The sequence below is a fragment of the Gigantopelta aegis genome, chromosome 14 (genome assembly GCF_016097555.1).
Source record: "Gigantopelta aegis isolate Gae_Host chromosome 14, Gae_host_genome, whole genome shotgun sequence".
In the NCBI taxonomy this organism is placed as follows: Eukaryota; Metazoa; Mollusca; class Gastropoda; order Neomphalida; family Peltospiridae; genus Gigantopelta; species Gigantopelta aegis.
Window position 1 is genome coordinate 35,853,610 of NC_054712.1, and position 27,911 is coordinate 35,881,520.

Sequence of the window (27,911 nt, forward strand, 5' to 3'; positions counted from 1 at the left end):
AGTGTAGCTGTCAGGGGTGGGGAAAAGCTCTTTTTTCCCAGTCTGGGATCTCTGAGACCGAATTTTTTTTTTTAAACATGTGTTTGCCGGTCCCACTTTTGTCGGTCTTGTCGGTCTGAAGCACCTGTCCATTTCTATTATTGGAACAAATTCCTATCCATCAAGTGGACCAGCCTGCCCAGACATCGGTATCTCATGCATGATTTAAAATAATAAATAAATAGTGGTCAATATGGCTGGTGTTTCAGACGTCTGTGATTTTAAAGTCTGCCTAAGTATATATCACCAGTCACTGAAGTCGGACCTACAGTAGTGTCAATCCACTGTCATTAGGCTAGACATTTGTCAAAGTCGCTGAGCTGGTCACAAGACGTTAATAATGACACCATTCTATGTGAGTGAGCCATCGAGGTATTATTCTCCAATTAAAACAAAGTACCCAGAGTGTGTGGTAATATTTTAACATGCTCATGTACCACAGAGGCTTCGAGCATGTCTGCCCTGGGGTTCGGCCTCTGAGAGACCAGGGGCCCAACCTGGGGCAGAGGACCCAGAGTTTGCAATTGGTTACAATCAACACCTGTCAACACCTATGTACAGAGCTTTGTCGGGTTGAGTGTCCTAGTCCAAAGCAAGAGGCTTTTGTGCAAAACAAACTGCTTGAAATAGCATAAAATATACTGAAATAATCTATAAATGTATTTATTGTTGACTGTTCAGTGTAGTGTATCTAATAATTATGAAGGATTTTAAAATTAACAAAAGGTTTCCACCTTTTTTGTTAACAAGTGTAGTGATTTCCCTAAACATTTGGCAAGGCATGGTAGACCAAACACTTTTGAGGCATTTTCACCATTTTCGGGGCACTTGTTTTTCATTAAAAATACACAAATATTAATTGAAATAAACATTAATATATCCTGGCATCATATGTTTATGTGCTTGCTTTAATAAATGAATGGCAAAAGATATAAAAGGCATATTTTATTAATTAATAACACCTTTTTTGGTGTTTTTTAAAGGCAATTTTAGAATTAATTAGTAAAAAAGGCTTGTTTAATCTCAGGGCACCATGGCGCTGATTAAGGCAAGATGGTGCTAGACTATTGAGGCATGGTGCCGCACCATGCTAAAACAAGCTAGGGAAAACACTAAAGTGGGAGTGAGCAGAACAGCTACAAGTACTGGTTATCTCTAGAGCCAGTAGAGGTCAAATGTCATCCAATCAGCAATAACGTTATTAATCTTTTTGTCTAAACATGTGCTAGCTCAAACTGTCAAACGCTTCAACGGTGCCATCTTTTATTAATTTTCAGGACACAGTACTGAATACTCGTACTTTTTATACATACATGTATATACTACTCAAAAGAATTTAAGGGTCAAAAATTTATAACCAAATAAGTTTCAGAGTGTATTAGATTGATGATGTAAACTACACCAATTTTTTATTTTATTGTTCCATATTTACAAAAAAACACAAATAAACGTCACTGTATACAAGAAAGTCACATGACATGCTGTCAAAGTTGAAGGTTGTCAAACATGGATTTTACACATTAGAACATTCGTTTAATAGTGTGTGAATCCACCCCTGGCGCGAATACACTCAACACATCGTTGCCTCATGCTGTTGATCAGACGTCTGAAGAACTCTTGGGGAATGGCCTGCCACTCTGCCATAAGAAGTTGACCCAGATCATGAAGGTTGGCCGGAGGGGCATGGTTATCCCGAACTCTCCTGCCTAATTCGTCCCAGGCATGCTCTAGTGGGGCCAAGTCAGGCGAATATGCTGGCCAATCCATCCTGGCGATACCTTGTTGTCTGAGAAAGTCCGTTACCACCCTGGCGCGGTGGGGTCTGGCATTGTCATCCTGCAGAACTGCCCCGCCGCCAATCTGCTGAAGGCCTGGGAGAACCAACGGCCGGATAATCTCATTTAGATAGCGGATTCCATTCAGATTGCCATCCACCACATAGAGGGGGGTCCTGTGGTGGATAGAGATGCCGCCCCACACCATGACGCTGCCACCACCGAACGTTAACGTCAGAGAAGCGCTCCCCAGGACGTCTGTAGACACGAACCCGACCGTCGTTGAACTGGAGTCTAAACCTGGACTCATCAGTGATCATCACTCGACCCCACTGAACACGTTGCCACCGCAGATGAAGCGTGCACCAGTGACGTCTGGCCGTTCTGTGACGTGGTAGGAGTGGTGGTCGAACAGCCTGGCGATGCCAGCGTAGATTATTGGCTCTCAGACGATTGCGTATGGTTTGATCAGACACTCGAGTTCCAGTCGCAGTCCGCAGATTGTCACGTAATCGGCGTGCAGTGGTTGTGCGTTGACGTAGAGCCATATTGGTGATGTAGCGGTCCTCTCTATTTGCAGTGCTTCGGGGTCTTCCCGAACGTGGACGATTTCGAACAGAATTCGTTGCTTGGTACCGTTGCCACAGTCGGCCAACGACATTCTGACTGACACCAAGTCTCAGAGCAACATTTCTTTGCGTATTGCCATCCTGAAGCCAAGCAATAGCCCTTCCTCGATCTTCGATAGTCAGTTGAAGTCGTACCATTGTTGAATTTGGAGTGTGCACCGTACACGAACGCAAGCTCCAATTATACGGAAATTCAGCATTGGGAACATGGAATACACGTGCAAAGCGTGCAAATGAAGCGCTTTGTGAAAAAGCAAGTTATGGGCACTTAGCAGACCTTTCGCTTTCACCCTAATTTACGTGCAAATGTAAGCATGTTTTCGCCATTAGAACTAGTCGACAGTGTCAATGACAGTGGATTTTAATTCATTTATGGGTTGCTTAGACCCACTTTCGTCAAAATGGAACAATACCATGCGTGACATTATGGTCTAGCTAATATAATTGACATTGAGAAAATAATGTCGAAAATATCGTCTGACCCTTAAATTCTTTTGAGTAGTATATATTGGAATTAAAATGCATTACTTTTTATTCCATTTTTAATATTATTTATTCCATTATGTAAAATATATACAATTTGTGGGGGTTTATTTTCACTGATGAGATTTAAAAAAAAAAAAATGGTTCATGATTTAAAAAAAAATTATTTGGCAAATATTGTCTTTTAAATGGGCTTTTTTTTTATTCCTTCCTCCCCCCCCCCAGGTATGACATCAAGTGAGACCGATTGACAATTTTATTTTCCCCCACCCCTGGTAGCTGTATGAAGATCAAGATTCTGGGTAACTGCTAATTTTATTTTGTTTTGTTATCTTTGATTATAGAAGTGTAGCTGTATGAGGATCAAGATTCTGGGCGACTGCTACTACTGCCTCTCCGGCGTGCCCAACCCAGACAAAGATCACGCCCCCAACTGTGTGCGCATGGGCCTCACCATGATAGATGTCATCAGGTATTGAAAACGTAGCCAGCCAGTGTTAGAAATACATGTACATCGTGTCCTGCCAAAATTATGTATTAGTTTTTGCCTTGAAATAGAAACATTGAGTCTTCCGTTATATACCAATAAAGAAATTAATTTATTAGTATAGACACTTTGCAATGTGGGTTCAGGACTAGACGTAGCATGGTTGATCATCTTGTCAGATTTGAAACGTTTTGTAGGGATGCTTTTATCCATAACCAGCATTTGGTATCGGTCTTTTTTGACCTCGAGAAAACTTATGATACCATGTGGAAGTATGGTATTTTGAAAGACCTACATGGCATGGGCCTAAGAGGCCGTATGCCTGACTCTGTCTCAAATTTCTTACAGAATAGGTCTTTCAAGGTACGAGTGGGATCTACATTATCCGATTCTCACTCCCAAGAGATGGGTGTGCCTCAAAGTAGCATCCTGTCAGTAACTTTATTTTCCGTGAAAATTAACAGCATCACCCAGTGTTTAAAACCTGGTGTTGATAGCTCGTTATATGTCGACGATTTTCAGATTTGATACAGGTCGTCCAGTATGAGTATCATTGAATGTTAAGATATATGTAACTTGATTTCATATACTAGTATTGTATTATGCTTTCCCGCCACAGCTCCTTACACTGTGGTTTTACATAGCTATATATAAATAATATGTTCATATACTTACCATTTGTGACACCCAATAGCCAATATGTATTTTTGTGCTGGGGTGTCGTTAAACATTCATTCATTCATACTGTTGCTCTCTCTCTCTCTCTTTCTCTCTCTCTCTCTCTCTCTCTCTCTCTCTCTCTCTCTCTCTGTCTCTCTCTCTCTCTCTCTCTCTCTCTCTCTCTCTCTCTCTCTCTCTCTCTCTCTCTCTCTCTCTCTCTCTCTCACACACACACTGAATTTCATTTATTGGACATTTTATGTTCAGTTTTTCTTGTTGTTATTTTTTTTTTTTTTTTTTTTTGAAATTAATATTCATGTGAGATTGATAAATATGTATGCTGCATTTTTCCCATTAGCAGTAAGCGATCATTTATATGCACTTTTGAACAGACAGGACAGCACATACCACATCCTTTGATATACCAGTGATGGGGATGGGAGATTCGATCCTGTTATCCATGTACCTCAGACAAGCACTCTAAGGACTGAGCTAAATCTAAACCCCCATGTAGCTTAAAATGCAATCCCAGACCAGCATGCTTGAAGCAGAAGCAAGAAAATAAATGTTGTCATCATCCATTGTTTAAAGTTGCCTGCAGCTTGTTGGACAATCTGTTATAATTGATTGGCTATAGACCCAGAAAAGCTGATATTTTCTTGCCTGCTGTGTTTTTCTGATGGCTGTTTGATGGTGATATTAGAGAAGTACCACAAGGGCACTTAACTCTGTCAGCCTGCCTTAATTGAGACAGGTTCATTTCCTCATGGTAATTTGAGCACTCCCTGACTGATCTTTATAATGGCATTGGTATAAAAGAGAAAAGGGGCAGCATACATGTAAGTTGCATCTGTTTATCGGACCGGCCTCGGTGGCGTCGTGGCAGGCCATCGGTAGGTACTGGGTTCGGATCCCAGTCGAGGCATGGAATTTTTAATCCAGATACCGACTCAATGGGTAGGTGTAAACCACTTGCACCGACCAGTGATCCATAACTGGTTCAACAAAGGCCATGGTTTGTGCTATCCTGCCTGTAGGAAGCGCAAATAAAAGATCCCTTGCTGCCTGTCTGTGTGGTCCTTAACCATATGTCTGACGCCATATAACCGTAAATAAAATGTGTTGAGTGCGTCGTTAAATAAAACACTTCTTTCTTTCTTTCTGTTTATCGGTTCCTTGTAAAGAAAAGCACAGCTGATGGATTAGTTAGATCTGAATTAAGATTGCAGTGTCTTAGACAGTATATGATGTTTACTGTCTATGGGGAAAATGCATATAAAAGATCCCTTGCTGTTTTGCAGTGGGATTAACCTATGTGGCTGATGTGGATTTCCTAAATTATCTCTCAATACCTTGACCGATTGTTCCTGGGTGGTGTTTACTATCAATGGGAAAGTCCATATAAAAGATCCCTTGCTGCTTTGCAGTAGAAGTAACCTATGTGGCTGATGTGGATTTCCTAAATCTCTCACTATCTTGGGCAGGATGTAGCCCAGTGGTAAAGCACTCACTTGATGCACGGTCGGTTTGGGATCAATCCCCGTCAGTGGGCCTATTGGGCTATTTCTGGTAACAGCCAGTGCACCACGACTGGTATATCAAAGGCCGTTGTATGTGCTATCCTGTCTGTGGGATGGTGCACATAAAAGATCCCTTGTTACTAATGGAAAAATGTAGCGGGTTTCCTCTCTATCACTGTCAAAAATGACCATATGTTTGACATCCAATAGCCGATGATTAATAAATCAATGTGCTGTAGTGGTGTTGTTAAACAAAACAAACTCTCACTATCTTGACCGATTGTTCCTGAGTGGTGTTTACTGTCTATGGGAAAGTCCATATAAAAGATCCCTTGCTGCTTTCAGTAGAAGTAGCCTATGTGGTTTCTGTGGGTTTCTTATTTCTCTTTACTGACCTCAGTGGTGTCGTGGTTAGGCCATCGGTCTACAGGCTGGTAGGTACTGGGTTCGGATCCCAGTTGAGGCATGGGATTTTTAATCCAGATCCCGCCTCTAAACCCTGAGTGAGTGATCCGCAAGCCTCAATGGGTAGGTGTAAACCACTTGCACCGACCAGGATCCATTACTGGTTCAACGAAGGCCATGGTTTGTACTATCCTGCCTGTGGGAAGCGCAAATAAAAGATCCCTTGCTGCTAATCAGAAAGAGTAGCTCATGTAGTGGCGACAGCGGGTTTCCTCTCAAAATCTGTGTGGTCCTTAACCATATGTCTAACGCCATATAACCGTAAATAAAATGTGTTGAGTGCGTCGTTAAATAAAACATTTCTTTCTTTCTTTCTTTCTCTCCTTCACTATCATGACCAAATATTAAAATAACTATATGTTAGACACCACATAGCCATTGTTTAAATACATAAAATAGCATAAATAAATTAAATGGTTACTGCCTTAAGATATCGGCTTTATCCTGCGAAGGTTAGAATGGCTATGATGCCGTGAGGTTCGACCCGAGCAGGATAAAGCTGATATCTTAAGACTCTGACCATTTGTTTTATTTATCCTACTATCCAATAGGAGGCCTAATACCCTAATTGCTGGAACTGTTGAATTTTTGCCTTTAAAGGGATATTCATGAGTTTGCTGCATTGTAAGATGTTTCCGACTAATAAAATATTTCTAGGATTAAACTTACATATTAAATATGTTTTCTTCTTTAGAATATCAGTGTCTGTATATTCAATGTGTTTCTAGTCATCTTAATATTTGTAAGAAGCCCAAACTGGATTTGGTCTTCAAATAATTTCGTACGTACGAAAAAAAACATATTTTAGGAAATAAAATGAAATTTAACCTTAGTTAAATATTAGAACAATCAGAAACATGTTTAATATACAGCCTCTTAATATTTTATGCAGAAAAAATATATTTGATATGTAGTTACAATCATTAAAAAGTCTCTTTTAGTCGATAACATCTTAAAATTGCAGCAACCTCAGAAATGTCCCTTTAATACACAGTGACACTGTGTTTGCAGGATAAACAAATACTCCTTTTTTTGGGTCATTCTCACTTACTAATACTTCAATACAATTTTCAGAGAAGTGAGAGAAGCGACGGGTGTGAATGTTGACATGCGTATCGGGGTCCACACGGGCTCGGTGCTCTGTGGGGTGTTGGGACTGAGGAAGTGGCAGTACGACGTCTGGTCCGATGATGTCACAATCGCTAACCACATGGAGTCGTCCGGAGTTCCCGGGTTTGTACAGTTATATATACTACTCAACATTCGCTACAGATATACCAAAATATATGTCATGATGATAACCAATTTGTGCACATCTTAAATTTGTGCAGCATGTGAGCAATGAGACTATGCAGTTTGGCATAGCATGGGTTGCCAGTTCCAGGGGCAATGTAAGTATTGTGCCCCTTAACCAGTGGACCGTTAGCACTCCCCGAGTCCTTTCCACCAGTCCAGAATTTTGCGCCCAGGGCAACCACCCCGGAGACCCCGCCCACACTATGTCACTGAGTTCAGATGTTCCATACGTCACCATAGTAATGCGTTACTACAATTAGGTATGTCATCCATCGATTACAATAAAATGTAGTTAATTTACTTGACGTATATGTTTTTTCAAATATCCCTAGCGTAAGCCTGTGATTGTCTATGTGAAACACAGCGTGTGCTTGTCCAACTTGGGCTCACGTATGCTTTCATGGGCAGCCAGTCTAGGGTGCTGTTCCGTGAAATCAGAGAGAAATCCAGGGTGAAGACCAGGGGACACTCCCATCTAAATATATTCAAGTGTCTGTTTTTTCCTGGCTTTTAAAAATAAAATTTCATTGCATTGTTCCATTTGCCCTTGTTCCTTTAGTTCCTAAAATATTTCCTGGATCTGCCCCTGGAAATGACATTAGCATTACCATCATCATAACACACCTACTGCCATGACTGGTTTCTACATGTATCAAGAAAATCAGTCTTTAAGCGTTTGGATTTGTTTATACAGTGTTGAATAGAGTCTGATGTCATGTCATGTCATAGGGTTTTACGTGCACATTCAGAGCAAGCTGTTGTAGCGCACGCCTGTTGTGGGCGCAAGAGCCGGCCTTGGTCGGCTCTTCCGTCCATAACAGGAAAGGTGGGGGGAGGGGAAGGAGGGACCGCCTGCACTGGCAGGTGCAAGGGAGCACCAGCAGCCCATTGAATCGGTAGCAGGCGGGTGGGGTGGTGGTGGTGGTGCTATGGAATTTGAATGGAACCGTTAATGCCAAAGAGAAAGTGGTGCGCAATTTTGTTGAGGAAATTTTGGCGCAGAGTCTGAGCATTTACCTGCATCTTTATAGCATTTACCTGTATTTTTATAGCATTAACCTGTATCTTTATAGCATTAACCTGTATCTTTATAGCATTTACCTGTATCTTTATATCATTAACCTGTATCTTATAACATTTACCTGTATCTTTATAGCATTAACCTGTATCTTTATAGCTTTACCTCTATCTTTACAGCATTTACCTGTATCTTTAAGAAAGCAAGAGATTTAATATAGCAATGCTGGTAACAAAAAACCCACATGTTTTACTAGGCTATGGAATTCATTTTAATTAGTGTACACTGGCCTCGGTGGTGTCGTGGTTAAGCCATTGGACATAAGGCTGGTAGGTACAGGGTTTGCAGCCTGGTACCGGCTCCCACCCAGAGCGAGTTTTAACAACTCAATGGGTAAGACCACTACACCCTCTTCTCTCTCACTAACCACTAACAACTAACCCACTGTCCTGGACAGACAGCTCAGATAGCTGAGGTGTGTGTGTGCCCAGTACAGCATGTTTTAACCTTAATTGGATATAAGCACGAAAATAAGTTGAAATGAAATTAAATTAGTGTTAATATATATTTTTTTCAGACGTGTTCATATCTCACAGAAAACTTTTGACTGTCTGGATGGGCAGTATGAGGTGGAACCTGGAGACGGCGACAAACGGAGTTCTTACATTAAAGAGAAAAACATACAGACATACTTCGTAGTCCCGCTTCAGAGAAGGGTAAAATGCTAGTAATCGCACCTTTATATTACATTATACTCAAGATTTCCATTGTTAAATAGTGTGGTCATTTCCATTCAATTATTTAAAGAGAAAAACATACAGATGTACTTCATAGTCCCGCTTCAGAGAAGGGTTAAAAATACTAATAACCGCACCTTTATAGTGTGGTCATTTCTGTTAATTATTTAAAGAGAAAAACATACATATGTATTTTGTAGTCCCACTTCAGAGAAAGGTAAAAATAATTTTACATTATAACTTGTGATATTCATTGTTTAATAGTTTGGTCATTTTTAATTGTTTTATTTAAAGAGAAAAACATACAAACGTATTTCATAGTCCAACTTCAGAGAAGAGTAAAATACTAATAACCGCACCTTTATATTACATTATACTAGAGATTTGCATTGTTAAATAGTGTGGTAATTTCCATTCAATTATTTAAAGAGAAAAATATACAGGTATATTTTGTAGATCTGCTTCAGAGAAAGGAAAAATACTAATAACTGCATCTTTTTAGTGTGGTCATTGCTATTCAATTATTTAAAGAGAAAAACATATTTTGTAGTTCTGCTTCAGAGAAATGTAAAAATAATTGCACTATTACAATTTTACATTATAACGTGATGGTTTTTTTAAAGTGTGGTTATTTTTGTTAATTTATTTAAAAAGTTAAAAGTTTGTTTTGTTCAATCACACTGATTTATTAATCATCGGCTATTGGATGTCAAACATTTGGTAATTCTGACATTCTTAGAGAGGAAGCCTGCTACATTTTTCAATTAGTAGCAAGGGATCTTTTATATGCACCATCCCACAGACAGGATAGCACATACAACAACCTTTGATATATATACCAGTCATGGTACAGAGGAATAACTCAATAGGCTCACTAATGGGGATCGATTCTAATCATTAAAAAAACCACACATACAGACTCAATCCGTAGCTCCTCTTCAGAGACGGTTAGTGAAAATAATTACACCATTATATTGTACTTGTGGCTTTTCAGAAGGAAGGAAGGAAATGGTTTATTTAACGACACACTCAACACATTTTGTTTACGGTTATATGGCATCAGACATATGGTTAAGGACCACACATATATTGAGGGAGGAAACCCCCTGCAGTCACTTCATGGCCTACTCTTTTCGATTAGCAGCAAGGGATCTTTTATATACACCATCCCATAGACAGGATAGCACATACCACAGCCTTTGATGTACGAGTTGTGGTGCACTGGCTGGAACAAGAAACAGCCCAATGGGCCTACTTATGGGGATCGATCCCAAACCGACCTCGTATCAAGCGAGTGCTTTACCACTGGGTTACGTCCCTTGCGGCTTTCCAGAAGGAGTAATCTATGTGGCAGCTAGTAGCAGGTTTCTTTTCTCACTCTAGACCAAGTGTCAAAATAAAAATATGTTACACACCAATAGCCGTAGTTTAAAACATGCTGAAATGTCCTTAAAGGAATAATATTTCACTTGTTTTTCTCACCTCATTAAAAAGGAAGTTATTACCCTTAAAACAACTCGATATAATAATATTATGGTTGGGTCAGGGTTATTTCACTTTGTCTTGACATGTATTGTTGATTTCATTCTTGTCTTGCCATATATTAAGATTCATTTTATGTCATCATCAAAACAGTTTGATTATACGGTGAGACCCCTCTAAACCGGACACCCTTGGGACTAAGTAAAAAGTCCAGTATTAAGAGGTATCCGGTTTAGAGAGATTCTGTTCTCTACTAATATTTAAAAAAGAACTCTGAAAAATGTCTGGTTTTGATGGAATTCCAGTTTACAGAGGTTCTGGTTTTGAGGGGTTTAACTGTAATTATAATCAATCTGTTTTTTTTTGTCCTGCACAAGGCACATCAATCTTTTTCAGTTCCATTTACTGATTTCATGCATGGAATATGCCTCATCAGATATATTGATCTGTTTTTTACATTGACCACTTGAATCCCAAAAGCATAGTTTTCAGTATGGGAGTGGGAGCTGGGGAGTGGGAGACATGGGGGCAGGGAGGACAACTGCCCCCCTAATGCTGGAGCAAATCCTCAAATTTGGGCAAAAACGACAGAGATATTCGGGCAAAATGTGCTAATCCGAGACCTTTTTACCACACATTTCCATCATTCTACCTGCAAAATTAGTTGTACCGTATATTGTCATGTATTAGCCAACTTTTGAAGTCTAGAAATACTTTACAAAAGAAGAGAGTCGGCTTATACATGGAGGCAAAAATTTGGTTCACAAAATTCTGATCGAAAACACTCCCGACCGTCACTTACAAATTTTGATCAGACCCTTACAGCCTTTCACATGTAAAAATTTGTAGTGCTTTCCTCTGTAACCCCATATAGCTGTTTTGCAGTAATGCTAATAAAAATATAAATGTTGTTATCCAGATTCTGGCAAAACCAGCTGCCTCCCCCCCCCCCCTTACAAAAATGGGAGCCCATATGTTCCTTGACCATGTCTGTGGGAACTATACATATACAAGATCCCTTGCTGCTAATGGGACATTTTTGCATTATTCTTCTTAAAAGAATACGAGAGGGATCTAGCTCAGTCAGTAGAGCGCTTAATTGCCTGAGGTGGTTAGATTGTAGGATCGAATCCTCTCAATGGACTCACTTTCTGATTGAGTTTTTTTTGTCTCAGCCGATGCCCCATGACTGGTATATCAAAGGCCATGGTATGTGTTGTCCTGTTTGTGGGGAAATGCATATAAAAGATCCTTGCTGCTAACGAAAACAAATGTAGCGGGTTTTCTCTGAAGACTACGTGTTAGAATTACCAAATGTTTGACATCCAGCATAGCCGATGATTAATTAATCAGTGTGCTCTAGTGGTGTTTACCTTTCCTTGGAAGGGGCGGGACGTAGCCCAGTGGTACAGTGCTCGCTCGCTGTGCGGTCGGTCTGGGATCGATCCCCGTCGGTGGGCCCATTGGGCTATTTCTCATTCCAGCCAGTGCACCACGACTGGTATATCAAAGGCCGTGGTATGTACTAACCTGTCTGTGGGATGGTGCATATAAAAGATCCCTTGCTGCTAATCGAAAAGAGTAGCCCATGAAGTGGCGAGTGGGTTTCCTCTCTCATTATCTGTGTGGTCCTTAACCATATGTCCTACACCAAATAACCGTAAATAAAATGTGTTGAGTGCATCCTTAAATAAAACATTTCTTTCTTTCTTTCTTTTTTCCTTGGAAATTACATCATTGTGTTATTATTACATACCTATTCAATTTTATTATAGTGATAAAGGCATTTTGAAACCGTGTGATACGAAATAAAGTTTTTACTGTAGTTAGCACCTTTTATTTACTGACGTCATATGTGATTTACAAATGATGTCATATCATATTTGAAACATTACACAAGGCTGCCGCAGAGTATGATTCTTAACGTTAAATGAATCCATGAAAGGAGGTTTGATCATAGATTTAACAAAGTGTTGTTATGACGTTAAATCAAAAACCATTTTTGTAAAACATAAAAAAGGTATGTAATAAATACAGAACTTCACATACGTTGTTTTCGCTTCCTATTTATTGCACTTGTTTATTTTGCGAAAGAACATACCACTCGACCGCTACACGCTAAATAAACTTGTGCAATAAATAGGAAAACAACATATGTGAGGTTCTGTATATGTATCACACAATAGCTGATCTCTATGTTTCGTGCTGGAGTATCGTTAAATATTTAATCAAGTGTTGAAATAATAATGTGATAGACATCAAAGAGCTGTAGTTTACCGGTACTACAGTGTACGTGTGGAACTTTCATTAAAAAATGTCCATTTCATTCTTTTTACAAGTGTACTGGTAGGAATGTTACCTCTAAATAAAGACCATCTGCTGATAAAGACCACATTGTATTAGTCCCTAGGGGACAGGATGGATTTGTATACACATGATTACATGGCATTCCTGACCTAATTGCCTAGTAACATAGGAGGAGTTATTAACTAAATAATGAGACACGACGGTTTTCCATTCATTAAGTTGATAGCCAACCATTGATTTTGTTATAAAAATAATCTGTACTTCTTTAGTGTATATTAATTACATTATTGTGATAAAGAATCAACTATATATTTTTATTTTTTCTGAGTGGATTTATTTCTGTACTTACATTAAAATCCAAGAACCAATTTATTACCTCCCCTACCCCAACTCTTTTTGTAGAAGAGGAAGATATATAGTAATTACAGTGCCCATAAAACATTTATGATGTATATGTAAGTTATGTGTCTGTGTACTTTTATCTCATATTGCTCATTATTGGACTGTCGGCGGTCGGTTGTAGTACAGTGGTAGAATGCTCGCCAAAGATGCATCAAGTTAAATATAAAGTTTGTTTTGTTTGACACCACCACTAGAGCACATTGGTTTGTTAATCATCGGCTACTGGATGTAAAACATTTAGTCATTTTGACATAGTCTTGGAGAGGAAACCCGTTATAGTATGGGATATTTTATATGTACCATCCCACAGACAGGATGGCACATACCACAGCCGTTGATATACCAGTCATGTTGCACTGGCTGGAACGAGAAATAGTCAAATAGCAAGCGCTAAGGGAGAGTTGGTGGGGACTAAGAGTTGTAGCTCCATTTAAATGGGAAGGTCTGGGATCACCATTAATGAATCACTATTTCCCATTCCAACCATTCATACTGAAAGTGAAATCAAACTTGCATCACTGGACTTAACACAAGGATGAATGAATGATTGCATGAATGAATGAATGAATGATTGAATGAACAAACAAATGAATGAATGATTGATTGAACAAATGAATGAATGAATGAACAAACAAATGAATGAATGAGCAAACAAATGAATGAATGATTGATTGAACAAACAAATGAATGAATGAATAAATGAATGAACAAACAAATGAATGAATGAATGAATGAATGAATGAATGAATGAATGAATGAATGAGCAAACAAATGAATGAATGAATGAATGAATGAATGAGCTATTATGTTTTGTAACAAAAATCTATGTCCTTGTTATTCCTCTTAGCCCACTTCCAAAAAGTTCCTCCCACACAATTCCTCCTCCAGGACCATCAACTTATTCTTAACTTTTCTTGGTTTGACACCCAACAGCCCATGTGATCTTCTTGCTGAGATCATTCGTTCATTCATTCGATTGTTCGCTCGCTCGCTCATTTGTTCATTCATTCATTCATTAATTCATTTATTCATGCATTCATTTTTTTATTCATTCTTTTTTTTTTCATTCATCCATCCATTCTTTTATTCATCCATCTATCCATTCATTCATCCATCCATCCATCAATACACACTTTCATTCATTTTTTCATAATTGTTTTATCCATCCATCCATGCATCCATCCATCCATTCAATCATTCATTCATTCATTCATTCATTCATACATTCATTCATACATTTATACATTCACTGCTCACTCACTTATTCGTTTATTCATTAATCTACTAATTTGATTGATAAAAAGATTTTTAAATGTACAATTACTGTTTGTGTTTAGCCTCGGAAGCAGCGTCTGGCAAGGACGCGGTACGAAGGTAACATGCGGGCATCGGTGAAGGTGACCAAATACCTGGAGACGTGGGGCATCGACAAACCATTCTCAAACCTCAAGGCTCCATCAATGGTGTCAAAAGTCCTCAGTCTTACGGTGAGTTACAAAACTTTCTGAATTACAAATTATACATTTAATTAACATTATAATTACAAAATTTCCACATTTATATGATTTCCTCAGTTCTGATTGGATGATGTTGAAGAAAAACTGAATGTTATCCTTCGATAAACCTCAGAAAATGACGTCATTATGTAAAACAGGTCATGGAAAGGACGCTAGAAGCTGATTTATGTGTATTTTAACTAAATATGGTGTGTCCAGGTGCTTGCTTAGAAGCATCTTCATAAGTCAAGGCTAATATTCGTTCCTCGTATTCAGCCTTGATACATGTAGTCAAGAAATCGTGCCACAAAATGCTTATATTTCATTGGATGCGATGAGATCTGATTGCAATGAATCGCAACGTTCCTTATAGATTCCCTTGTTATTGTAAACAAAGATGGCAGTGTCAGCGTCCGTGGAAACGTGTCGTGTTTCTTACGATATGTTAAAAAAAAAGGTTTCGGCGGTTAATTTTTGATATTGCTTTCAAGATTGTCACATGTTACCGATGCTGTGATTGGTCAGCAATGTCATCGTGTAAGGGACATAATCAGTGTTACAAATTTCCTTCCAATAGAGGGCGCTAGTAGTGGATATTAGTAATCTTGACTACATGTATCAAGGCTGAATACGAGGAACGAATATTAGCCTTGATTTATGAAGATGGCTTAGAAGAGGATGGGGGTTAAACTGTGTATAGCGAAAATTTATGAGGGGTTAACACATGCTTCCCTGGACAAGTATAGAAAAAAAGAAAAAATCAAGAGAACATATGCACAAGCTCCTCAATTATATAATCTGTTTGTCAAAATTAATTTATGATGTACAACTGTCACAAACTGCATTGAGTAGCATAGTGAAGGATTTTAAAACTAAACACAAATTGGACGTCATTACATAAAGCAGATCATGGAAAGAACGTTAGAAACTAATTTATGAATTATGTGTAGTTTTAACTAAATAAGTTGTGCTGTTTGTAATTATAAGAATTATTTGTAATTTTTTGTGAATTTATCGATGTATAACAGTCACAAATTTTGGATAAAATTCATTACGCTACACGATTTTATACAATTTGTGACTGTTATACATCGATAAATTCACAAAAAATGACGAAACATTCTTTAATAACTTTCATTATTATTATTAATTTTATTATTAAAGATTTTATTAACAATACAAATTCTGTTATATTAACATTAATAGTCCTAACAGAGGTTTTTATTAATAGAGATTTTATTAATGTTTCTATTACGGTAAAATAAATTTCTTTTATTAATGTTATAAAATTTTATTAACATTTTTACATTTTATTAATGTTACAGATTTATTATTAAAGATTTGATGACCACTAGCGATTTTATTAATCTGATAATAGTCATCGTCTAAAGATTCTTCAACTCTTCTTTTTTTCTTTTTTTTTACTATTACGGTAAATTAATTTTTTTATGGACGTATATTTAAACATAAGTTTATTTTTCAAAAACAAAAATTAATAAATATTTTTTGCAAGAAAGATGCATTATGCAAATTTAAGACAGCACCTTTAACATTACAAACATAACAAGCTTCAGTAGTTTACTATTTAGTGTATATATTAAGCTGCCATGACAATATATTGATTTAAAAAGGAAATATTGCATGCTTTGGGGGGGGGGGGGGGGTATGTTTTTTTAAAAATGAATAAATTAGACATTTTTAGACAAATTGTATTTATCATGAGCAGCTTTATGTCCTGAATCATCTTTGTTTTCACTTTTTTATTTTTTTAAAGAGTTTGGCTTTGGTGGACACAAATTTCATCATGCACTCAAACGGAATTGATCATGGGTAAGATCGACAGTTTTACTTGTGTTTTTGCATTCAGAATTAGCGTACTCAAACAAACACAACTTCTTGAGTTTACAATTAAAAAATATCAATATTTGAGTCCACTCAAAATGCAGCATTAAGTGCCAATTATGTCTGTTGGAATGCTAGTATAGTTACAAAGCAGAACGATTCTAGCACTTGTCTGTATCCTAATCAAACTCAAGTGATTGCAGAGCTTCTAGATTATGGTAGCCCCACTCCCATGGATAGTGATATTCAGTGTTGGGCTAGTAAATAACTACTATTGCCATGCCCGATGGCGAGTGAATTTTTTTTGTCAAATGTTGCAGTTAAGTCTATTTTGTAAATATGAATATCCTGACCCACCCCAACCCCCAGTGTTAGTGTTTTTAAGCTCTATCTCCCTCTTTAGGTGACTATTTATGACTGATTATTACTATTATTTAGTAAAATTGTATTAACTTAAAGTACAGTAGGACTAGTAAATTTTTAATCATGGCTAATATATTTTTTAAATCACTGATCCCATGGTTAGTGGATTTAAAAAAAAATCCTAGAAACCCTGTGATTGTCTTCTATATTCTGAATGTCAAAATTATTTTTCATTTATTTCTTATTTCTCTGGGTTAAATGGATGCAGGATGTAACTTGGTGATATAGGTACATGTATGATGGATCATAGGACTGATTGTCCTTCAATAAAACCTCACCCCAAATTCCATCATTTTATACTACTGTATCTAGTTTCAAGTTAGTAAATAATAATAACATTGATATATTTCCATGTTTTCATAAGCAAAGTATCAAAATCAACTGCTATGGTTATGCCTTGATGTTTTGTATATTTTTAATGGATACTTTTAGCTTTTATTATATCAGTCTGTACTATTCTTGACTGACATTCTGTTTCTTTTCACTGTTTCAGTTTGTTGAACTGTGAGCGACAACTTCAGGATGAAATCAATGGACAGCTTGAACAAAAACTTCAACAACTTGGAGTGGGCAAGTAAGTCTGATGATATACAGTGTAGTAATTAGAATTGGCAAGTAAATTTGACTTATGTAATGTTGGCTTATTACTCTTGGAGTTGGCAAGTAAATGTGCCTAAAAACATTTAAAACTGGCAACTAAATTTGACTGTTACATTTACAAGGAACCAGTAAATTTGGCTTATTATACTCTTGGAGTTGCCAAGTATATATGACTTATTACACTTGAAGTTGGCAAGTATATATGACTTATTACACTTGAAGTTGGCAAGTAAATGTGGCTGATCACACTTTAAATTGGCAAGTAATTTTAATTTATTACACTTGGTATTGGTAAGTAAGTTAGGCTTACTAAACATGAAGTTGACAAGAACATGTATATCGGATGATTCAACTGCATTATATAAATAAATGAGTCTAATAAAAATATGACTGAACCTAGAAAAGAAGGGTTTTTTGTTTTCCATTCAGGTATTGCTATGACAACTCTGAAATGACGAGAGTGTTGCTACGGTTCCGACAGAAAGAGCGGGAACAGAGTTATCTGAAGGAGAAAGACAGAGTGTTCAACTTCCAAGTGGCGTGCGCGGGTTTCATCTTCATCTGCATCATCGTTATTCAGGCCATTATGTTGCCACGGTAATAACTTCTGTTCTTCAAGTAGAGGAAATATATGGAATATTTGTTTCGCTATTACAACAGTAAAGGACAATTATAATTACAATATAATGATTGTTACAGTATGATAAAACAGTAAGACAACAGTCACCACATGGGTTACTATTTTACTATTGCTTTTAGCACAGATGCACCAGAAATTAAAATACCATAATTATGTGTGTACTGAAAATAATTATGTTTTTTGTACTATTCATAAAAATTGTCATTCAATAATTATCATTTTATATACTTACCTTTTGTGACACCCAATAGCTGATGTGTATTTCTGTGCTGGGGTGTCGTTAAACATTCATTCATTCGTTCGTTCGTTCATTCATTCTTCATTGGTTCATTCATTCATTCATTCCAATAATTATCGAGAAAATATTTACCATATTAAGTTTTAAATATCATAGTCAAAATAAGAATTTCACTAGTTGTGTATTTTTTTTAAATTGTATTAACTCACTACAAACTTACTATTATGTAGATTCATTCATTTTTTGGCAGTGTAAAGTAATCTTCATTGCCTATTTTTATATCTTGCAGAGTTATTTCCCTGTTTGTGACAGGAGCCATTGGTTTCATCATATTTGTTATATTGTTAATCATCGGATTCTCAGAGTCTTTCCTGCCATGTGACTCTTTCTATCGAAGGGTGAGATGACTTTATATTAGTTCTATTCTGAATTATAATGATTTTCAGTTTATTTGTTATCAAATTCAATGTTTTTTTCTTCCTCGAAATTTAGAGGGAAGGGTACCTGCTATTCAAGTATATATTTTTAGGAGATAACCATATGATACCCACAAATGTTTCATTTTCAACCTCAGGCTAGCGCCCTCGGTTAAAAATAACATTTGCAGGATCAAATAGACAATAACACCCACAAATCTAAAAACTCCATATGGTTATCTCCTAAATAACACCCACAAATCTAAAAACTCCATATGGTTATCTCCTAAATAACACCCACAAATATAAAAACTCCATATGGTTATGTCCATTGTAAACTGAATTGTGTAATTAACTGATCACAATACAGAACACACTCGCCATCAGTTTACAATCAGTCATATATTATTATTACTTTGTATAGTAATGTTTTCAATGGAATTATCATTCCATTGAAAACATATATAAATATATAAAGATATAAAAAATCAAAAATGTTATTATATAAAAATAATTTGATATAATTTTAATTTCTTTAATCTTAAAAATAAGGTAATCATTAAGTTTGAGTGGTAATATTTCACAAGTTTTACTGTAATTATTAAAGGTATTACAAAAGTCCAGTAAAATGAAAACAAAATATTAGCAGAGCTTGTAGGTTTAATTGAGTTTTAGATTATAGTTTGTTATGTATCATTGACTACAAACCTCACCTCTGGCTCTCCATCACTCCCCTGAGTCTAGTTCAAGAAGAGTAATTTCCCCTTAGCATGTGAATTTAAATGTTATTGGTATGGTAACACATATGTATCTAAATGGCTCCTCACAATCTATGGGAGGGACGTAGCCCAGTGGTAAAGCACTCGCTTGATGCACGGTCGGTTTGGGATCAATTCTCATCAGTGGGCCCATTGGGCTATTTCTCGCTTCAGCCAGTGCACCATGACTGGTATATATCAAAGGCTGCATATAGGTGCATATAAAAGATTCCTTGCTGCTAATCGAAAAGAGTAGTCCATGAAGTGGCGACAGCGGGTTTCCTCCCTCAATATCTTTGTAGTCCTTAACCATATGTGCGTAACTGTAAATAAAATGTGTTGAGTGTGTCATTAAATAAAACGTTTCCTTCCTTCCTCACAATCTAAGTTAAGAGAACACTCAATCATTCCTTCAATGTTTTTTTCACAGTGAGATCTGTAATTTTAGACCTAATTGTCTGTTTCAGTTTCATTGTCACAAGCTGGTGAACGTTTTGACGAAGATCAACCGACACATCACCGTGAGTCTGAGCGTCAGACTGGTTCTCGCCCTGTGCTGTATGGGATTCGTGCTCTTTATTGCCAGTATTAGCATAGTACGTTCACGTTATTCATTTTATTTGACTTTAAAGGGACATTCCAGAGTTTGCTGCAATTTTTAAGATGTTATCGACTAACAGAGACTTTTTAACGACTGTAATTAATATATTTTTCTCCATAAAATATTAGTGACTGTATATTAAACGTATTTCTAGTCGTTCTAATATTTGTATTAGGTTAAATTTCATTTTATTTCCAAATTTTCTTTTTTTTCGAACCATACATACAAAATTATTTGAAGACAAAATCCAATTTGGGCTTCTTACAAATATTAAGATGACTAGAAACACATTGAATATACAGACACTGATATTCTAAACAAGAAAATATATTTAGTATGTAAGTTTGATCGTAGAAATATTGTATTAGTCGGAAACATCTTACAATGCAGCAAACTCGGGAATGTCCCTTTAATTTGTAGAGGGGTGGGATTTAACTCGGTCAGTAGAGCTTGGGTCTTGGGCCTGAGGTGCCTGAGTCGTAGAATCAAATTTGTTAGCAAAACCTTTGGGTGCCCCACGATTGCTATATCAAAGGCAGTGGTATATGATATCCTGCTCTTTGTTGCAAGTATTACAATAGGACATATACATACATTATTTAATTTGTCTTTAAATTGTAGAGGGACAGGATTTATCTCGGTCAGTAGAGCACTCGTCTGAGGAGCTTGGGTTGTGGGATCGAATCTCCTTAGGAGGGCCCCGGTCCACGAAGCGATCTTAGCACTAAGATCACCTTAGTGCATAAGGTAGCTATGCACTTATGGTGATCTTAGGGCTAAGATCACTTCATGGAACGGGGCCCAGACCCTTTGGGTTTTTCCCTCTGTCTCAGCCAGTGCCCCATGACTGGTATATCAAAGACAGTGGTGTGTGCTGTCCTGACTTTGGGAAAGTTTATATAAAAGATCCCTTGCTGCTAATGGAAAAATGTATTGTGTTTCCTCTATTATGTCAGAATTATTAAATGTTTGATATCCAATAGCTGATGATTAAGGAATCAGTGTGCAGTAATGGTGCATTAAAGAAAACTTTATAAGAATGATTTCTTTTTTTTCAGATCAACTGTAGTAATGTTGTGACATCACTCTCTTCAAATGTGTCCAATACCACTACAGATGTATATGACGTATGCAGATACCCCAATGTAAGTAAACTGTTCACTTTTACTTTTCTTCATTATTATATTCTTTGCTGTATAGCACAGGCTGTATATACAGTATGTATAATGATAATAACTAGTTAATGACGCTGGATATCTGCTTTATCTTGTTCAGGCCGAATGAGAATTTCCCATTCTTACCTTCACAGGATAAAGCAGATATCCAATGTCATTAACTAGTTATTATCTTTATCCTGCAGACCATAAAAATTAAAGGAAAAAGCTATTATTTCTGTTATTTCAGCCACATTGTACGATGACCTAGAGGTCAAATGAGCGATTTTGTAACGTAGCTATGCGTGTGACAGCTGAACAGAACTGGATTTGAATTCCATCTTCCACATATGTACTATATTATAGATTGGGTTTGAATTGAATGGAATCACTTCATAACCGAATTTAGTGTAGTCACAAATAGAAGTTCATGTAACTATTGAATGTGCATTGATTTACAATGATGTGCTATGGCTATTTGGAAGTACACATGTACTTCCATAGTTGTTTATAGATTAGGTTTGAATGGGATTGAATTGCTTTCTAGTGTCGTCAAAACTGGAAGTAACTGTATTGAATGGTTGAATGAATGAATGGTTGAATGAATGGATGGATGGATGGATGGATGGATGGATGGATGGGTGGGTGGGTGGGTGGGTGGGTGGGTGGGTGGGTGGGTGGGTGCGTTTTGGATGGATGGATGGATGGGTGGGTTTTGGATGGGTTTTGGATGGATGGATGGATGGATGAACTGAATTACTTTCTAACCGAAGTTAGTGTAGTCAAAACTAAAAGTAACTGTATTGGATGGTTGAATGAATGAATGGTTGAATGAATAGAATAAAATAAATGTTTAACGATACCCCAGCATGAAAAATACAATGGTTGAATAAATGAATGGTTGAATAAATGAATGGTTGAACGAACGGACGAACAAACAAACAAATGTTTAACGACACCCCAACACAAAGAATACATTGGCTACTGGGTGTCAAACAAAGGTGAGTATATGTATGAAGTGATGACCAAATTGATGCATTGAAGTGCTTTAGCTGTTTTGAGTTATGAGCCCATAACCCCATGAAATCTTATAAACAATAAATATTTCTGTTTCTTTTTTCTTTCTTTTTCGTTTCAGTACTATGTTTTCTGTTTCCTTTTGAGTCTAACATCGTGCACCGTCTTTGTCCAGCTCAGCTATCTCATCAAGCTGGTTGTCATGACGATCGCCGTCATTGCATACAACCTGCTCATTTACGTTGGACGTTACGACCTGTTCATTATGTATGATGGTGAAGTGCAGGAGGATGTGTGAGTTATGACTAAACATTATCAACAGAATTAAATGTAATCATATACAGTTAAACCTCTCAAAACCAGAATTCAATCAAAACCGGATTTTTTTCTTACAGAACCGAACCTCACTTATGTGAGTTATGACATGTAAACTAAACAGTATCAACAGAATTAGGTTACAAAACTGAATGTAATTATATACAGTGAAATCTCTCAAAACCGGACCCTCTGTAAACTGGAATTCCCTCAAAACTGGACATTTTTCACAGTCCATTTTTAAATTTCAGTACAAAATGGAACCTCTTTGACAAACCAGATACCCTTCAAAACTGGATATTTTACTTGTTCCCTTGGGTGTCTGGTTTAGAGTGGTTTCACTGTATGTACATGTAGGCCTATATATATATATATATATATATATATATATATATATATATATATATATATATATATATATATATATACACAGTGAAACCTCGATAATCCGGACAGTATGGGGTTTTTTTTAAACGTCCGGACTAACGAATTTCTGGAGTACTGAATCGTCCATAGAGTAATCTCCCTTGAATTACAAACCACTAATAAAAAAGTAAAAAATATAAAATTCAACTACACATTTTATTTTTAAAACATACATTGTATACAGTACACAGCTTTGGTTCCCGTAGTTTCAGTGCTTTATAAAATATTCTGTGATGATTGGTTGTCTAACCGAACAGTTTGATTCAAGCGACATCTGCATCTTTAATACAAGTTCTAAGTTCGATTCATCTCCAATGGTTTCAAAGTACCTCACACGCGATTCAATATGCTGTCTTGCGTCATTTGCTGAAGGGGCTTGTTGTGGTAAAACATCATCGTCATCGTCGTCACTGGGTCCAGCCGGTTCATCTGGTGTTGTTTGTTCACCTACAAGTTGCAGTATGTCGCCATCTGTCAGTGAGCGGCCTGTTTCTTCCATGATGTCGGCGTCCACATATTCCTCTGCTGTCAGAACAGAACCTCCTTCGTCAGCGGAATTTTTATAGGACTTCAACAAATCTTCATCTTCGTCATCGTCGTCAGTATCGGGAAGGATATCTACATGCTTGTAACAGTTGCGGATCATTGCACTTGTCACCTCTCCCCACGACTGTTTAACAAATCTCAACGCCTGTCTCAAGTTGACCACTTGCGCTTCCCCATCTTCAACACATTTTAGAAAGAGCCGAACTAAATACCTTCTGTAGTGAGCTTTGAACGCATGAATTATACCGCCATCCATTGGCTGGATGTGTGCAGTGGTATTTGGGGGAAGAAAATGCACTTTCACATGAGACAATGCCGTATCTTTACACGAATGACTGGCGGCATTATCAACAAGGAGAATCACATGTTGGCCACATGACTTCATTTGCCGATCAAACGCTCTCAGCCAATCACAAAACAAATCTGAAGTCATCCACGCCTTTTTGTTGTTTCAGTATCGCACATACACCTCCGGATTAAAATCACTGCCAAAACAACGTGGCCATCGTGCTTTCGCGATCACAAACGGTTTGATTTTGATATCCCCCGTAGCATTAGCACACCACGCAATTGTTATCCTTTCTTTTGAACGTTTCACACCTTTCACTGGTTTAGACGCTAATGTATAGTTTGGCCCTAGTTTGAAGAAAAGTCCAGTTTCATCCAAATTGAAAATATCCTGAAGCTCGTAACTTTTCAATACTTCTTTCAGTTCTTCCCTTCCCTTGACAACTGCAGTTTTGTCGGCGCTTTCCGCTTCACCTTCATACACACGCTTGGTAACATTATGGCGAGACTTCAAACGTGCTAACCACCCCCGGGAGTAGGCAAAATCAGTGATGTTTATTTTTTCTCCCAGATTTTTGGCTTTTTCTATCAACATTTGATCGTTAATAGCTGCATTTTTGCTAGACATGTCACTTAACCATAAGTACAACGCCTCTTCTAACTTTTGGTTATTGGCATTTCGAGCCCGTGAGAGTGACTCTTCGTCCTCTGCAATCTTCAGCCATTTTTCTTTATATTTTGAGAATGTCACCAATCGTTGATTTTCCGATTTCGTAACCAAAGGTGTTACCAAAATGTTCTGACATGCTGTCTAGACTGGCTTTCGTATTCGTTAGTTTGTACTGACATATTTCTCGTTTCTCAAATGCTGTAATTTCGTGACGTTTTCGTTTTTTCTGTTGGCTAGCCATGACAATAAAAAGCGATTTGTATCAAAGTAACATCCACGGATGTTTTATGCAATCTCCAGTTGATTACTGTTGATCAAACCAGCATTCCCAAGCATAGACAATTCCTATTAATTAACTGTTCAAAGGCATGTGTTAACAACCGCAGATAAGTGAACACTACGCAGCAACACTTCAAACAAAACTGAGGTGTGATACCCTGTGCAGCCATGTTGACGGTTACGGTTCACACAACAATGGTGCAGTTACTAATTAATCTGCGATCAAACGATTTCAAGTTCTTAAATGGCCTCCGGTTAAACGAAGCATTAAGCTGTTATTTTTTACAGTTCGTTTTGAATAATGGCCGTCCGGTTCCGAAAGCCGAATTTCCGGATTAACGAACACATTTACAACATAAGAAGGTAGTTTTTTAGTTTTGCTGTCCATAAGGCGGGGTTTCCGGACTATTGGAGTCCAGATTATCGAGGTTTCACTGTATATATATATATGTACATACAGTGAAACCACTCTAAACCAGACATATATGGGATATATATATATATATATATATATATATATATATATATTAATACATTGTATTAAGATTTCATTTCCAAAACACAAATGTATGCCAATATCCAGATTTTGACATTAGCAGTACTGATGTTGGTATAACTCAGCATTATGACCATGCAATTTATTAACATGATGTTAAAATTGTTGTTTGTATGATATTCACTACATTGTGTAGTGAAAAAAACATGCTTTTCTTGAAATTATGTAAATAGATATATAGGAAGGAAGGAAATGTTTTATTTAACAATGCACTCAAAACATTTTTATTTATGGTTATATGGCGTCCGACATATGGTTAAGGACCACACAGATATTGTGAGAGGAAACCTGCTGTCGCCACTTCATGGACTACTCTTTTTGATTAGCAGCAAGGGATCTTTTATATGCACCATCCCACAGACAGGATATCACATACCACTGCCTTTAGTATACCAGTCGTGGTGCACTGGCTGGAGGTAGAAATAGCCCAATGGGCCCACCAACGGGAATTGATCCCAGACTGACTACGCATCAAACGAGTACCTTACCACTGGGCTACGTCCCACCCCCTTAGATATATAGTGTCAGACCTAAGAATTAGGTTAAATAAGATGAATCTTAATTCATATATATATTGTGCAAGCTAGGCTGTTCTAACCAGTCTAAAATTAATATTTAAAAAAAAAGAAAAGAATTAAATAAAAATCCTTTAATGGGTTTCTCATCTCCATATAGACGTTCTATTTTATTGCATACCTATTCAATCTATTGAATCTTACTATAGTGATAAAGACATTTTTAAGTCATGGGATAAATTTATCTTGCATCGCACATATGTGCGATCTGGACCGGAACTTTTAAATGGGGTATTCCCTTTTTATTTGTACTGGAGTTAGCGCCTTTTTGTTACTGACGTCATATATGATTTACAAATGACGTCATATCGTATTTGAAATATTACACAAGGCTGCTACAGAGTACGATTCTTAATGTTAAGTAAATCAATGAAAGGAGTATTAATCACAGGTTTAACAAAGTGTTGTTATGACGTTAAATTATAAGTAGTTTTTGTAAAACTTAAAGAAAGCATGTAATAAATACAGAACTTCACATACGTTGTTTTCACTTCCTGTTTATTGCACTAGTTTATTTTGCGTAAGAAAATACGACTTGACTGCTGAGTGGGCCTGTTATTTTTTAGGAAGAACGTTACTAAAGCATACAAATATTTAGTTTTGGATGCATGCTTGACAAAGTGGTTGACACTTGCCTATTCTGGGTTACCCATGGATGCTAAATCTACACCTATTTTTGTCCCCCAAAAAAATCAGTTATATATTCACTTAATAATTGTATTAAACAGCATGATAAAGACTAAAATTTTGAATTTCAATAAATAGTACCGAAAATGTTTTCTTGTTTTCAGATCTGAAGACTATTTGAATTTGCCGATACGGGCTTCCATATATTTGATAATCATGTATATCACACTTCAAGCTCTCGACAGACAGGTTAGTGTAAAATATGCGTGTACAGAAGAAAACTAATGTAACATTTTGTTTTTGCTGAATGAAATTAGACATCAATGAAACTTGGTTTATAGTTGCACCTACGGATGTTCATCACACTGCAACAAAAATATTTATGGCAGGTGAGATATTTATTTTCACAAAATTCTTGTTTTTGTGTGATTTCTGGTTTCAAGTAATGTGTGTTAGAGACCTAATAGATGTAGTTTAAAATGTAATGGATGAAAAATTAAACAAATTACTCTTTTATTTCATTTTTCACATCTTTCTTTCCTAAGACCATATAGTTATCTTTTTATTAACAAATGTTTTAATCAGAGTGGAATATACTTCACCTAGGAAGGCTTTATACATTGTAGAGTGTAGTTTTGCAATAAAGTGCCGAATTGCAATAAAAAAAAAAAATTCAAATTTCCGATTTTGCACTTTATTGCAAAACAACACTCTACAAGGCTTTCTTCAATATTTCATGCTGGTAAATGGTTTGAGATATTTGAAATGAAATGATATTTTTAGTAACTTTTACAATGCTCTTAGTTCTTGAAGAGTAACACTGGTCATAGCAGTGGGTCACAACTTCAAAATATATGGTGAAAACATTTTTAGAACGAACTTAAAATAATGTTTTGTTTATTTGTCATGCAGATTGAGTACACAAATCGTATGGACTACCTGTGGAAAGTCCAGAAAGACACGGACGAGATTCGGGTGACGGCGGCCATTAATAAAATAATATTGGGAAACATTTTACCTGTTCACGTGGCCGAGTATTTTCTTAGATCGTCGAGGAAAAATGAGGTAAGTGTCTTGTAGATTAGTGCAAACCAATGCACTGACAACAGAACAAAAATACCAGTTGCCTAATACTATTTTTAAA

The 27,911-nt window shown here is 36.9% G+C and overlaps 1 protein-coding gene across 1 annotated transcript in view; it reads left to right on the top strand.

Moving 5' to 3' along the window:
- LOC121388686 (adenylate cyclase type 2-like) overlaps window positions 1-27,911 on the top strand; it is a 179,013-nt gene that overhangs the window by 141,997 nt on the left and 9,105 nt on the right. Inside the window, exons 9-21 of the mRNA XM_041520139.1 lie at window positions 3,271-3,398; window positions 7,133-7,291; window positions 8,950-9,088; window positions 14,638-14,787; window positions 16,571-16,626; window positions 17,555-17,635; window positions 18,091-18,258; window positions 18,829-18,937; window positions 20,181-20,309; window positions 21,373-21,459; window positions 22,607-22,779; window positions 26,932-27,016; window positions 27,680-27,832. Of these exons, the coding sequence (XP_041376073.1) occupies window positions 3,271-3,398; window positions 7,133-7,291; window positions 8,950-9,088; window positions 14,638-14,787; window positions 16,571-16,626; window positions 17,555-17,635; window positions 18,091-18,258; window positions 18,829-18,937; window positions 20,181-20,309; window positions 21,373-21,459; window positions 22,607-22,779; window positions 26,932-27,016; window positions 27,680-27,832 (1,617 nt within the window). The remainder of the gene's footprint in view (window positions 1-3,270; window positions 3,399-7,132; window positions 7,292-8,949; window positions 9,089-14,637; window positions 14,788-16,570; window positions 16,627-17,554; window positions 17,636-18,090; window positions 18,259-18,828; window positions 18,938-20,180; window positions 20,310-21,372; window positions 21,460-22,606; window positions 22,780-26,931; window positions 27,017-27,679; window positions 27,833-27,911) is intronic.